Source organism: Chinchilla lanigera, unplaced genomic scaffold, assembly GCF_000276665.1.
Source record: "Chinchilla lanigera isolate Chin_1 unplaced genomic scaffold, ChiLan1.0 scaffold00012, whole genome shotgun sequence".
Classification (NCBI taxonomy): domain Eukaryota; kingdom Metazoa; phylum Chordata; class Mammalia; order Rodentia; family Chinchillidae; genus Chinchilla; species Chinchilla lanigera.
In genome coordinates, this window is record NW_004955413.1 from 25901754 (window position 1) to 25913978 (window position 12225).

The 12225-nt window shown below is 39.6% G+C and overlaps 1 protein-coding gene across 3 annotated transcripts in view; it reads left to right on the forward strand.

Moving 5' to 3' along the window:
- Nucleotides 1-12225, forward strand: part of Tnrc6b (trinucleotide repeat containing 6B) — a 240254-nt gene that overhangs the window by 81326 nt on the left and 146703 nt on the right. For all 3 annotated transcript variants that reach the window (XM_005379308.2, XM_013511418.1, XM_013511420.1), the window contains exon 4: nt 2449-2516. In XM_005379308.2, the coding sequence (XP_005379365.1) occupies nt 2449-2516 (68 nt within the window). The remainder of the gene's footprint in view (nt 1-2448; nt 2517-12225) is intronic.

Sequence of the window (12225 nt, forward strand, 5' to 3'; positions counted from 1 at the left end):
CCTTGAGCTCACTTTGTAGCCCAGGCTGGCCTTGAACTCACAATGATTCTCCTGCCTCAGCCTCCTGAGTGCTGGAATTACAGGCATGTACCACCACATCCAGCTTTCTGGGCGATTTTTTATTGGCTTTTGAGTTGGTAGAGAGTAGGTAAAGGTCTGAACCTTTGAAAGGGAGATGGTGTCCTCTGGGAAAAGTATTAGAATTAGCACTTAAAAGTGTAGGCATTTGAGTATATGTAGGATGGAAATGAGGGGGCACACAAGACATCTTGGCAAGAGAGAACAGTACAGTCAGCTCTATATCCTTGGGTTCAGAGTCTACCAATTCAATTAATAATGGATTGGAAATATTTGAGATCTCAAATTGGAAATATGTACAGACTTTTTTCCTGCTGTATTCCTTAAACAATAGTTAATTAGAGAGTGTTTGTATTGTATTAGATTTATAGGTAATCTAGAGATGATTTTAAGTATATGTGAGAGCTGAGTGTGGTAGTGCACACCTGTAAACCCAGCATTCTGAGATGCTAAGGCAGGAGGACTGAAAGTTCAAGCCCAGCCTGGCAATTTAAGCAACTTAGCAAGACCCTGTCTTAAATTTTTAAAAGGGCTAGGGATATAGCTAATTGCAAAAGCCACATACCACAATTAATTCAGTCTCACATACCAGAATGAATGAATGAATAAATGAGTGAGTGAATGAATAAATATGTCAGAATGTGTGTAGATTACATGCAAATGCTATGCTACAAAAGGGACCTAAGCATCTGAAGAGCTTGTTATCCACGGCAGTGTAGGGGGAGATCTAAACCCTTTCTCCATGGATGCCGAGGGGCAGCTGTATAGGTAAAGTTCCGGAAGGCTGATGAGCATGGTGCATGTGGCACCAAGGGTTTCACAATGGGTGGATGAGACAGAGGCAAAGAGAGGACTTGTAGGCAAAGGAGCTAAACTTTTATAGCTTCTTCAAACTGTATTTGGGACAAACTGCTATTCAGCCTTCAAAGACAGTTGCAGAATTATTTTTATCTTTCTTTTGGTAGTGCTGAAGAATTAATCTAGGGCTTATACATTGAACTACATCTTCAGTGGCCTCATTTTAAAATGTAAAGACAGGATCTCCTAAGTTACCCTCCTCCCTCTCTTCTTTCCTCCCCCCTCCCTCCCCACCCCGTCCTCTTTCTCTGTCCCTCGCCCCTTTCCTCCCCGTCTTCTTTCTTTCCTCTTCCTTTGTATTCCAGGCTGGCCTCAAACTCACAGCAGTCTTCCTGCCTCAGCCTCCCAAGTGCTGGGATTACAGGAGTGTGCCACTGCCTAGAACTCCTGTAGGCAGAAGTGTATAAGTAACTCATTTGTTTTCATGCAGGGTAGTAATATTATCTGAAAATGTCATTGCCTGTTTGTCTGTTTACTGTTGATGGATATTTGTTTCTGTATTTTTTCTGTTAAAGATAAAACTGCTTAGGCAGGCATGTGGCATATGCTTTAATCTCAACACTCTGGGAAGCTGAGGCAAGAGAATCAAAACTTTAAGCCCAGCCCGAGAAATTTAACTTAGCGAGACCCCATCTCAAAAAATTAAAAAAGGTTGGAGGTGTAACTTAGTGCAAAGGTGCTAGAATCAATCCTCAGTACTGGAAAAACAAAAATATTCCTACTAAGTATAGTAGTGCATGGCTATAATCTCAGCACTCTGGGAGGCTGAGGCAGAAGGATTGTAACTTTAAGCTCAACCTGAGCAGTTTAGTGACTTATTGAGACCCTATCTTGAAATAAAATCTCAAAAAAAAAAAAAAAAGTGTGCTGGGGATGTAGCTCTGTGTGAAGGCCTTGGGTTCAACCCCTAGTATCACAAAAGATATATATAAATATATATATATATATATATATATATATATTCTTCAAATGCATTTAGTAGTTTGTATGTCCATTTTCAAATGTTTACCTTCCCACTAGGAGTAAATAAGTTTATTTCTCTGCTCACACTTGGGGTTGCTGGACCTTATAATTTCATCCTGCCTGATGGTTGTAAAATGGTGTATCTCTTCGCGGTTCTAATTTACATTTTCCTGACATGAGATTAAGCATCTTTTCATGTTTAGAAACCATCTATATGTTTCACAGTGAAACTCCCACCCAGTTATTTTGCAGATTTTTCTAGTAGGTTCTTTTTCTCATTGATTCATAGACCTCCTTTTCTATTCATGTAATCCTTTGCCGCCATGACATGAGTTTCAGAGCAACATGCTTCCTGTCATTCTGCAAATGTAGTCACATGGGAGAAATACCTTAAGGAAATCTGGGGAATGCAAACCGTAGGCCGAGGCCTCTGTTCTGGGCCCTGTACTGCCATGGCCCAGTGGTGTGCCCAGGGCAGGGCCTGGCCTCTGGGGGTGAGTCACACCTTAGTTACTGACTGCTGTTGACCTGTGGTGCTTGCCTTTGCAGGTGGAACAGGAGGATTTTGTAATGGAAGGGCATGGCAAGACTCCACCTCCTGGTGAAGAAAGCAAACAGTGAGTGGTGGTTTATTTAAGGAGGGTCCTATCACAGGTCTTTGGAAGCACTTGGGTTCACTGTGCGGCGAGCATGTTTGCTGGGGATGTGTACATTGGAGATATTGTGGAATTCACTAGTTGCTTTGATGGCTGTTAATGCATTGCTTCTATTTATAGACAGACTAACTGGAGGGACAAGAAAATTGTCTTTGTAGTTTTTCACACTTGACTAATCAAAATTTATGTTTTGCTTTTAGCAAAGGCTTAAAGACTCAGGATTTTCCAAATTGAACTAATTCTGTTTGGTTGTTTTCCAAAGAAAATAGAAAATGGTGCATCCTTTTCTTAGTCGTGTTTTATGAAGTGAACTAAATTAACACTTCCTCACATTCCAACTTTGAATTTATTTGAATAGTACTTCCTAAAATTCAGTTCCATTTGGTTATTTACACTCCTGATCATTGTTTAAATAACAAATTGTTACCCTAAAAGAGTGGGAATTACAAATATTACTTAGCCAACTTTTTAAATAATTCAGGATCTGTCCTCTGACTTTTTATAGGGTGATTGGGTTTAAATTTGAAATTTGTCATTTGCTGGGTAGCTTTCTGTGGCAATGAGATTTTTTTCTCTCTCTGCCACAAAATTTGCAAAATTATATTGTAGAGCAGACTGGTTTTTCATAGCCCTTTGAAAGGAAAAACACTTAAGACTGGCTTAAAGTACTGACATAACTACTATTTTTTATTCAGACTGTAGTCTCCTAAATTAAATGGGACAGTGATTCATAGAACTTACTGAAAATCTGTAGAAAACTCCTCTCTCTCATCTTTTTTTCCTAGAAAATAGTTTAACTTGAGTATGTCTTAAGGAAATTATGTCTCTGAAGCCCTTAGGAATGAATTATGCAGAGTAGACTGCTGCCATGAGGCCAGTCATTAAAGGAGAGTGGCTTGTCTTGTATTTGTTGTGAATGGAAACTGGGATATTTTCACAGCCGGTTTAATTTGCTAACCTAGCAGTTTTTTAAATAGCTCACAATATAAATCCCAGCTTTGCTCTGTTCTGTCAAACGCACTTATATTCTGCATGGATTGATGGAATCATTTCATCTTTAGCAAATTAGAATGCCAGACTTCTCTCTAGGCCCAGTGGAATGACAGGAAAAATACTTCAGGTACTTTTTTCCCTGTCCCCCATCCTCTCCCCGACCTCACACTCCAGTCAAGGGTCAGGATCATAACTGCATTCAGCAAGGGCTTTCTGTGCACAAGATGCTCTGGTTAGATATTGTTTAATCTGTCGTTTCTACTCATTGCAACATATTGTCTTTATTTTACTCAAAGATCAGGTAGGTAACTTGACCATGATAACGCAGCTTGAAATGGAATTTAGGATTTTTCTTTTTTTCTTTTTTTGCGGTACTGGGGATCCAACTCACGACCTTGCGCTTGCCAAGCAGGCACTTATGCCACTGAGCTATATACACAGCCCCTGGAATTTAGGATTTAAACACAGATTTTTTTGGTTGCTTTATGTACAGAGCTGGGGGTAGAACCCTGGGTGACATACACACTAGGCAAGCGCTCTACCATCAAGCTACACTCTCAGCCCTAAAGTGTGTTATAGTACCATTGTCTTAGATCCCTTACCATCCTTGGGCACAGTGTTCCTGAAAAGTACTGTGGTTAGCAAAACAGCAGTTGTCAGGATCAAGGTCTCCTGAGTAAGTGGGAGTTGGGGGGCAACAATGGAAATGGCATTGAGTCTATTTTAACATTTTTTTTTTCTTTTTGTGCTGGGAATTGAACTCAGGACCTTGTACTTGCCAGGCAGGCACTTGTGCCGCTGAACTGTATCCTTGACACGCATTAAGCCTATTTTAAAGACACAGATGGAAGTTCCATTCTCTAGTGGGTGTCCACTTCCCAAACAAACCAGTCTTTATAAACCTGCTCTTGCAACCCCTATCCTGAATCAGCAGCCCCTTTAGGTACTCAGGAAACATCCCTGTCAAGTTCTAAGTTGAACACCATGTGCTGCTTTCAGAGTTTCAGACAGCCCCTGCTGACTCCAGAGCCCTCTGTAGTGTCCTTACTCCTCACAAGTTCCACACCCCGGGGTGAATTTCACAGATGAATTCTGTTTTGTTTTTGGTCTTTTCTGAGACTGGTCTGCTATCCTGTAGTGAAGCGATAAAGCAGAAATGAATCTTCCTAGTAGGTGCTCCTCAGTAGACCCATCCACAGTGAGCAAAGGTACTAGTTTCTTTTGCTTGAGGAAACATAAAAAGATCTTCAAAATATTTTACTATTATTTATTATCTATGCAGTCAGTACTGCACATTGAACCTAGGGCCTTACACATGCTAGGCAAGCAATCTGCCTCTGGGCCACATACCCCGCTGCCCTAAAAAATTATTTTTTTCAATGTCACAACTGCAGTTGGCCAGTGATTATTACTATATTTGATAAATGTTTGAATTCTGGGTAGGTGATCTAGGAATTGAATATTACACAACAGATGTTAGAGGTGACACATTCCTGAATGCCTTATGAAATTCAATTCAGCTGAGCATAGTGGCACATGCCTATAATCCCTACATTTGATGAGGCTGAGGCAGGAGGGTTGCAAGTCCAAGCCCAGCTTGGGCAAGGTAGCAACTTAGCAAGACCCTGTTTTAAAATTTAAAAAAATGTTTAGAAGCTAGAGATGTAGCTCAGTGAGAAGGTCCTGTGTTTAAGTCCCCAGTGCTGCCAAATAAAACACAACAAAGTAAAAGTACTGCATGCTTGTCAAAGGACAAACAATAAATATGGATACAGAAATAAAAGAGACTTTTTTTACTCTCCTCCTCCTCCCAATTCTCTTGAGCATTTTCTATATATTTTGTTTCAGTTTTTGTTTGTTGCAGTGTTTGCTGGGGATGTAGCTCAGTGGCATAAGTGCCTATCTGTTTGCGGTGCTGGGGGTCAAACTCGGCATTGTGCGCGCTGGGCAAGTGGTCTCCCACTGGGCCACACCACCAGCCCGCTTAACAATTTTATTTTGAGAAAGGGTCTCACTGAGTTGCTCAGGCTGCCCTCCAAACTTTTCTGTCTCAGTCACCTAAGTAGCTAGGGTTACTGGCACGTGCCACCATGCCCTGTCTAAGGAATATATTTTGCCCTGTTTTTCTTTTGTGTATCATCTGTTTATATATATTACCATTTTCCTAGTGGATTATTTATTTTTATAGCTTTGTAGGAGCCCTTTTATGTATTTTAGATAATAGCTTTTGTTAAAATGTTTGAAATATTTTCTTCTGGTCATATCATTTGATATTGAATAGTTTTTATAGTAACAAACATATAAAAAAATTTTTTTTCTGGGAGAGAGTCAGGGACTTTACATTGACATGCATCCCCAACTCTTTCTTTTTATTTTGAGACAGTCTCACTAAGTTACTAAGTTTCCCAGCTGTGCTCAAACTTGCAATCTTCCTGCCTCAGCCTCCCAGAGTACTGGGATTACAGACAGTGTCACCACCCACAGCCTGTACTTTTAAATTTTGTACAGTAAAGTCATCCAGCTTTTATGGCTTCCATGTTTTACGTTGCCTGGTGAAGTCTTCCCTACCCTCTGGTGATAAAACATCTTTAGTTTCTCTGTTTTATTTTTTACATTTAGACCCCAGATTGAACAGGCACTTACATTTGTGTGTGGTGTGGGATGTTGTAGCAACTTTGCAAGACCCTGTCTTAAAATAAAAAAATAAAAGACCCTAGGGATTTAGCTCAGTGAAAGGCCTTGTGATCTAACTTCATTTTTGTCCAAAGTGATTTCTAAAATGGCTGTCATTCATTGGTCTCAGTCTGTTTGAATAACAGTTTGTGGAGCCCAGGGAACACAGGATTAATGTAACATGCTCAGGATCACAGAGCACATTCTTACAAGGATTTAGGCCTGAAATTATTTTGTTAGCTTATGATTTGTGTTCCTGTTTCCTCATTTAACATTTCAACCATAAATTTGTTTTGTGGTTTTTTTGGGTACCAAAAATTGAACTCAGGACCTTGTGCTTGCCAGGCAGGCGCTTGTGCCGCAGAGCTATATGGCGGGCCCTATAAATTTGTTTTGCTTTACTTGTTTTTTTTTCCCAGACAGGTTCTCGCTATGTGGTTCAGGCTGGCCTTGAACCCACAGTGATCCTCCTGCCTCAGCCTCTCAAGTGCTCTACCACACCCATTATTTTGTTTTTTGAGATTGAGGCTGGTCTTGAACTCCTGAGCTCAAGCCATCCTCCTGCTTCAACCGTCTGAGTAGCTGGGACTACAGGCATCCACCACCATGCTGAGCTTTAAATTTCTATTTATCAATTACCCAGTTTTAGGAATTTTGTTCTAGCAGCACAAGTTGACTGAAATCAGTAAACCAGGATGCCATTTTTTTTGCCATGCTGGGGCCTCACACATGATAGACAAGTGCTGTATCACTGAGCCACACCTCCAGTCCTAACCATAGGTTCTAGAAGCCTTAAAAAATTATTTTATTTTTGTGGTGTTTATTTCAATAAGGCTGAGTTCTGTTAACAGTCAGGCTAATGTTGCTGTGCATGTATGAAGCTCACTTAAAAATGATAAACTTGCAGTAAGTTAAACTATCAGTGTTAGGGTCAGTTGTGCAGAATTCTGGTATGTGTGTCAGTAAGAGTAGAGAGTATGACTTTAAATACTTCATGTGTTATTTCAATATTATTGCTTCTTGGTGGCAGTTATTTACCATCTCTAATATAGTCGTTTTCTGAGAATATTCACTTAGAGAACTACTGTAGCAAATCAGACAAGCTAAACTTATTGCTATATAATTACTGCATTAAAATTACACAGCTCTAATTGCATGATGTGTTTAACACAGGAGTACATATAAAAACTATGACAGCTTTTCAAAACAGCAGCATGAGCAGAGTTTTATTCATTGGTTGTGTTTTTACCGTGCTTATAGAAAGATCACTTTGGATAAAATACTTCTCCCCACAGCTGGACCCGTATGGTAGCACATCCCTAGCTGCTCAGAAAGCTGAGGCAGGAAGATCACAAGTTGGAGGCCAGTCTGGACAATTTAGCTAGGCCTTGTCTCAAAATGAAATAAGATAAAAGGGCTGCGGGTATAGCTCAGTCGTAGAGTGCTTCCATAGCATGCACAAAGTCCTGGGTTCAATCCCCAGACAAACACGCAGGCACACATGCAGTTTCTACCCAGTCAGACTTTAGACTTGGTTTTCTTTATGATATTTATGATGGCCTACATGTTTGTGGGAAGATTGTTGTAAGTGATTTTGAAGCAAAATAGCAGTTTTGGTGTAGCAGTAAGATAATTTTGATCTCCTTCTTTCTTCAAAAAAAATTTTTTTTTTGAGGTAAGATTTCACTATGTCCTTCAGTCTGGTCTTGAACTTGCCATGTAGCCCAGATTGGCCTCAAACTCATGGGGATCCTCTTACCTCAGCCTCCTGAGTGCTAGGTTTATAGACATGTGTCATCTCACTTGGCTTATTTTTGAACTTCTAACAGTTTGTGCTTACCATACCTTTATTTCTGGTCCTGCTCTAATTCCTTTTTAACTTACTGCTCTTTCTTCCTTGGATTCATCTTGTACCATAATGCAACTTATAAAAGTTTACCCTCCCCAAATCTCTACAATAAAAGGTTCCTTGGGCTGGGGTTGTAGCTCACTGCTAGAGCACCTTACATGTACAAGGTCCAGGGTTTAAGCCCCAGTACCACCAATAATAAATAAGCAAACAAAACAAGTAAGACAAAGATACTTTTCACTAAGAAATTCCTTGCTTCATTTTTGATCACTCAACAGTTAAGGTTTTTAGGAATCATTGTTTTGTATGTTTGTTTAAAAAACTTGAGCACCGCTATAGCACTTCCAAAATACAGAAACAATGAAAATACATACAACTCACAAATTTCCAAATCATCTTCAAAACATAAACTTTGATAGTTGGCCATAGGAAAGGTTTGTTTTGTTTTGTTTAACATGTATTTTGTATATTGTACCACCTCATTTTCCCAGGGCTTTCTCCCTTCCCTTTTGAACCATTACAATATGTGTATGTTGAAATAACTGTATCAAGAAGTACTAAGTTGGGGTCTGGGGATTTAGCTCAGCGGCACAGCGCCTGCCTGCAAGCGCAAGGTAGTGAATTCGATTCCCGGTACTGGGGAAAAAAAAAAAAAAAAAACCAAGAAGTACTAAATTGAACTCTGTAAATTCATTCATTTTTGCTGCTTCACACAAGTAAAACTGTAAATATTTTTAGTATATCTGTGGGAAACTTTTTGCTGCTAATAAAATTTATAATTTGCGTTGAAATTGCTTAAAAATTTAATTCTCCGAAAATGACTTTTTCCCCCCTCAAGTGTCTCAGAATCATAATAAATTTTATGAGGTTCTTTTTGGATGCCTGGGCCATGGATTAATTACATTAAGAGTAACTAATGTAATAGAGACATATTTTCAAATAACTACAAACTACTGGGGTTGTTCTTACTTTCAAGCTAAGAATGTGAATATGCATAGGAGTTGAATATACACAAGAGTCTTTCATGCAGCTTTCAGAAAATTGTAGTTAACTTAATAGAATCTTACTTTTCTTATATTTTTCTTACGGACAATGTGCCTTTACTAATTCAAAGCCAAGATTTATTTATCTTGCTCCTTGAAAGTAGTGTTTTAAGGCTTCTTCCCTACAGATATTGTTATGGTGTCGTGATAAAATGTTTTGGATCTTTAGTATTATGTAAATAAAGGTAAAGGAATGTATATTCATCATCAGGACTCTCCAGGGGTGCCCTGAAGAGAAGCTAGTGTTTGTTTTCCCCAGAGCTTCTGATCCCTAGAGGGTGTGGACAGCAGTTTCATCCTGATCACCCTGCATAGGTCTCTTCCCAGCCGACCTCTGTGGGTCCTAGAGGGTGTAGGGAGGCACAGTGTGATGACAGGCAGCGAAGGCCAGGTTCAGTGAGACTTCCTGCAAGCTCTTCAGCCCTACAAGAACAGAGACTTGTTGCCTCAGTGCCTGCCTAGAAAAGTGCCTGGCACACAGAAAACACTAGTTAAATACATATTGAATGAACAATGCTGTCCCTAAATTCCCATCCCTATTCTGCAGTCACTTTGAAAATCTGAGGTGAGGTTATTAAATATCCTAAAATTCCAGAATTTTATTTTTTAGTAGCAGAAGAAAAGCTAGTCATATCATGTGTTTGACTTTATACTCAGTGCCTTCTTGAATGTGTTCCAACAGGGCTGATTTCACCACTGCGCTTCTTTAAGCATCCCTACCTATAAGCCGGTGGTTGGTTGTTGGGTCCTTTGCAGAAAATGCCCTGTTAGCCGTGCCTAAACTTTTTTTTGGCTCTTATGGGCCTCTGTAAGATGCCTTTAGTCCTCCTATGCTTATCCTCACTACTGTCTAAGGAACTTCCTGCTCTGTGTGTGGCTGTCCTTAAGATCTTCCGCGTATATCTGGTTTCTTCTCCTCCCTTCCTCAAGTACCTCTCTGTTCAAGCAAAGTGACTCTCTTTTCTGGCCAGGAGCAAATCCAGGTTTGATGAGAATGTTCCTTAAGAAAAAGAAAATGAGTTTCAAACTGGAAACACAGGTTCAAAAGTGAATATTTTTTAAAATTTTATTTTTGCATACATATTTATGGGGGTACAATGTGATCTATATGTATATATTAGGTACTGATCAAATCAGGGTAATTAGCATACCTATGAAACATTTGTCATTTCTCTGTTGTGAGAACGTCCAGAATCCTCTCTTTTAGCTGTTTGAAGCAGACGATTCAGTATTGCTATCTGTAGTAACCCTGTTATGCAGTAGGACACCTGAATTTACTCCTTTGCCTCACTGCACAGTGACACCTGTTGGTCAGCCTCTCCCCATCTCACCCTCTCCGTCCTGCCCATTCTCCAGTAACTATTATTTTGCTTTCAACTTCTCTGTTAGCTTTCTTAGATTCCTCACATGAGTAGGATTGGAGTTTGTCCTTCTGTGTCTGGTTTATTCGCTGACACAGTGTTCTCCAAGGCCTCTCCATGATGCAAACGCTGGGATTTTACCCTGTATACTGGTGAATACTTACAGTGAGGAAGAAATCACAAAAATGGCAACTTAAAAAGTTGAGAAATAATCACAAATTCAGAAAAACAGCATAGTATTTTATTGATTCACTGCCTAACACATTGCTATAAAACTTTTTTCTCGTTGTACTTTGGCCACATACTGTTCGATCGTCCTTTCATATTCCAGTAATTCTTTGAGACTTTCTAAAAAGAGAAAATACATAGCAAATTGAAGGCCAGGAAGGACGACATACAAGACTGTCAGAAATGGTAGGGGGGTCATTGAGGACAAAGGTGAAGGACTCACACTGCCTAATTTTGTTACATAATTCTAAAACTACAGTAATCAAAACAGTGTGGTACTGGCATAAACACAGAAAATGGATCGATGGAACAGACCAGAAGCCCAGAAATAAACCCATGTATATACAGTCAAATGATTTTAGACAAGCTTGTCAATACCGTTTAACGAGGCGAGGATAGTCTCTTCAGATTTGGTGTTGGGAAAACTGAATATTTGCATGCAAAAGAATGAAGTTGGACCCTCCTCATACACACTGTGCAAACATTAACTCAAAATGGATTAAAACCAAAATTATAAAAACCATAGAAGAAAAAAAAGCTTGGTAACATTGAATTTAACAGTGTTTTCTTGGATGTGACACCAAAAGTACAGGCAAAAAAGCAAAAATAGCCAGGCTTGGTGGCTCACATTTGTAATCCTAGATACTTGGGAGGCTGAGGTAAGAGAATTGCAAGTTCAAGTCCCACCCAGGAAACTTACCAAAACCTTGCTCAATAAAAAATAAAGGACTAGGAATATAGATTAGTGGTAGAGCACCCCTGGGTTCTATCTGTCCCCACTACTGAAGAAGCAGAAATGAAAAGACACAATAAAATGTCAACAGAATCAAAAGCAACCTATGAAATGGGAAAAAATATTTACAAATCATATATCTGGTAAGAAGCAAATATCCATGTAGTAAAGAACTGCTACAATTCAACAGCAGGCACTACTAGAGCTTTTTAAAATGAGCAGCCCAGCGTGGTGGCACATGCATGTAATCCCAGCAGTCAAGGAGGCTGAGGCAGAAGGATCACTGTGAGTTTGAGGCCTACCTGAACTGCATAGTGAAACCCTGTTTCAAAAACACCCCCAAAAAAAGGAAAGAAAGAAAGATAAGTGAAGGACTTAAATAGACATTTTCCAGAGATTATATTTCGAGATGTGCAAGTGGCTGACAAGCATGTGAAAAGATGCTCAACATCACTGCTCACTAGAGATTCACAAGTCAGAACTGCAAAGAGATGTCACCTCATCACACCCATTAGGGCAGCTGCTAAAAACAAAACAAGAAAACAAGTGTGGGCAAGAACTTGGAAGAGCCCTTATGCACACTGACAGGGTTGTAAATGATGCAGCTGCTATGAAAAACAGTATGGAGTTTCTCCCCAAAATCAGAACTGCCAGATGAACCACTAATTCCATTATCTGAGCATACATCCAAAAGAATTGAAAGCAGAGTGTCAAAGAGATGTTTTCACACCTGTATTGTTTTTGGTTTTTTGTTTGTTTTGTTTTTTTGAGGCAGGGTCTAACTTTGCAG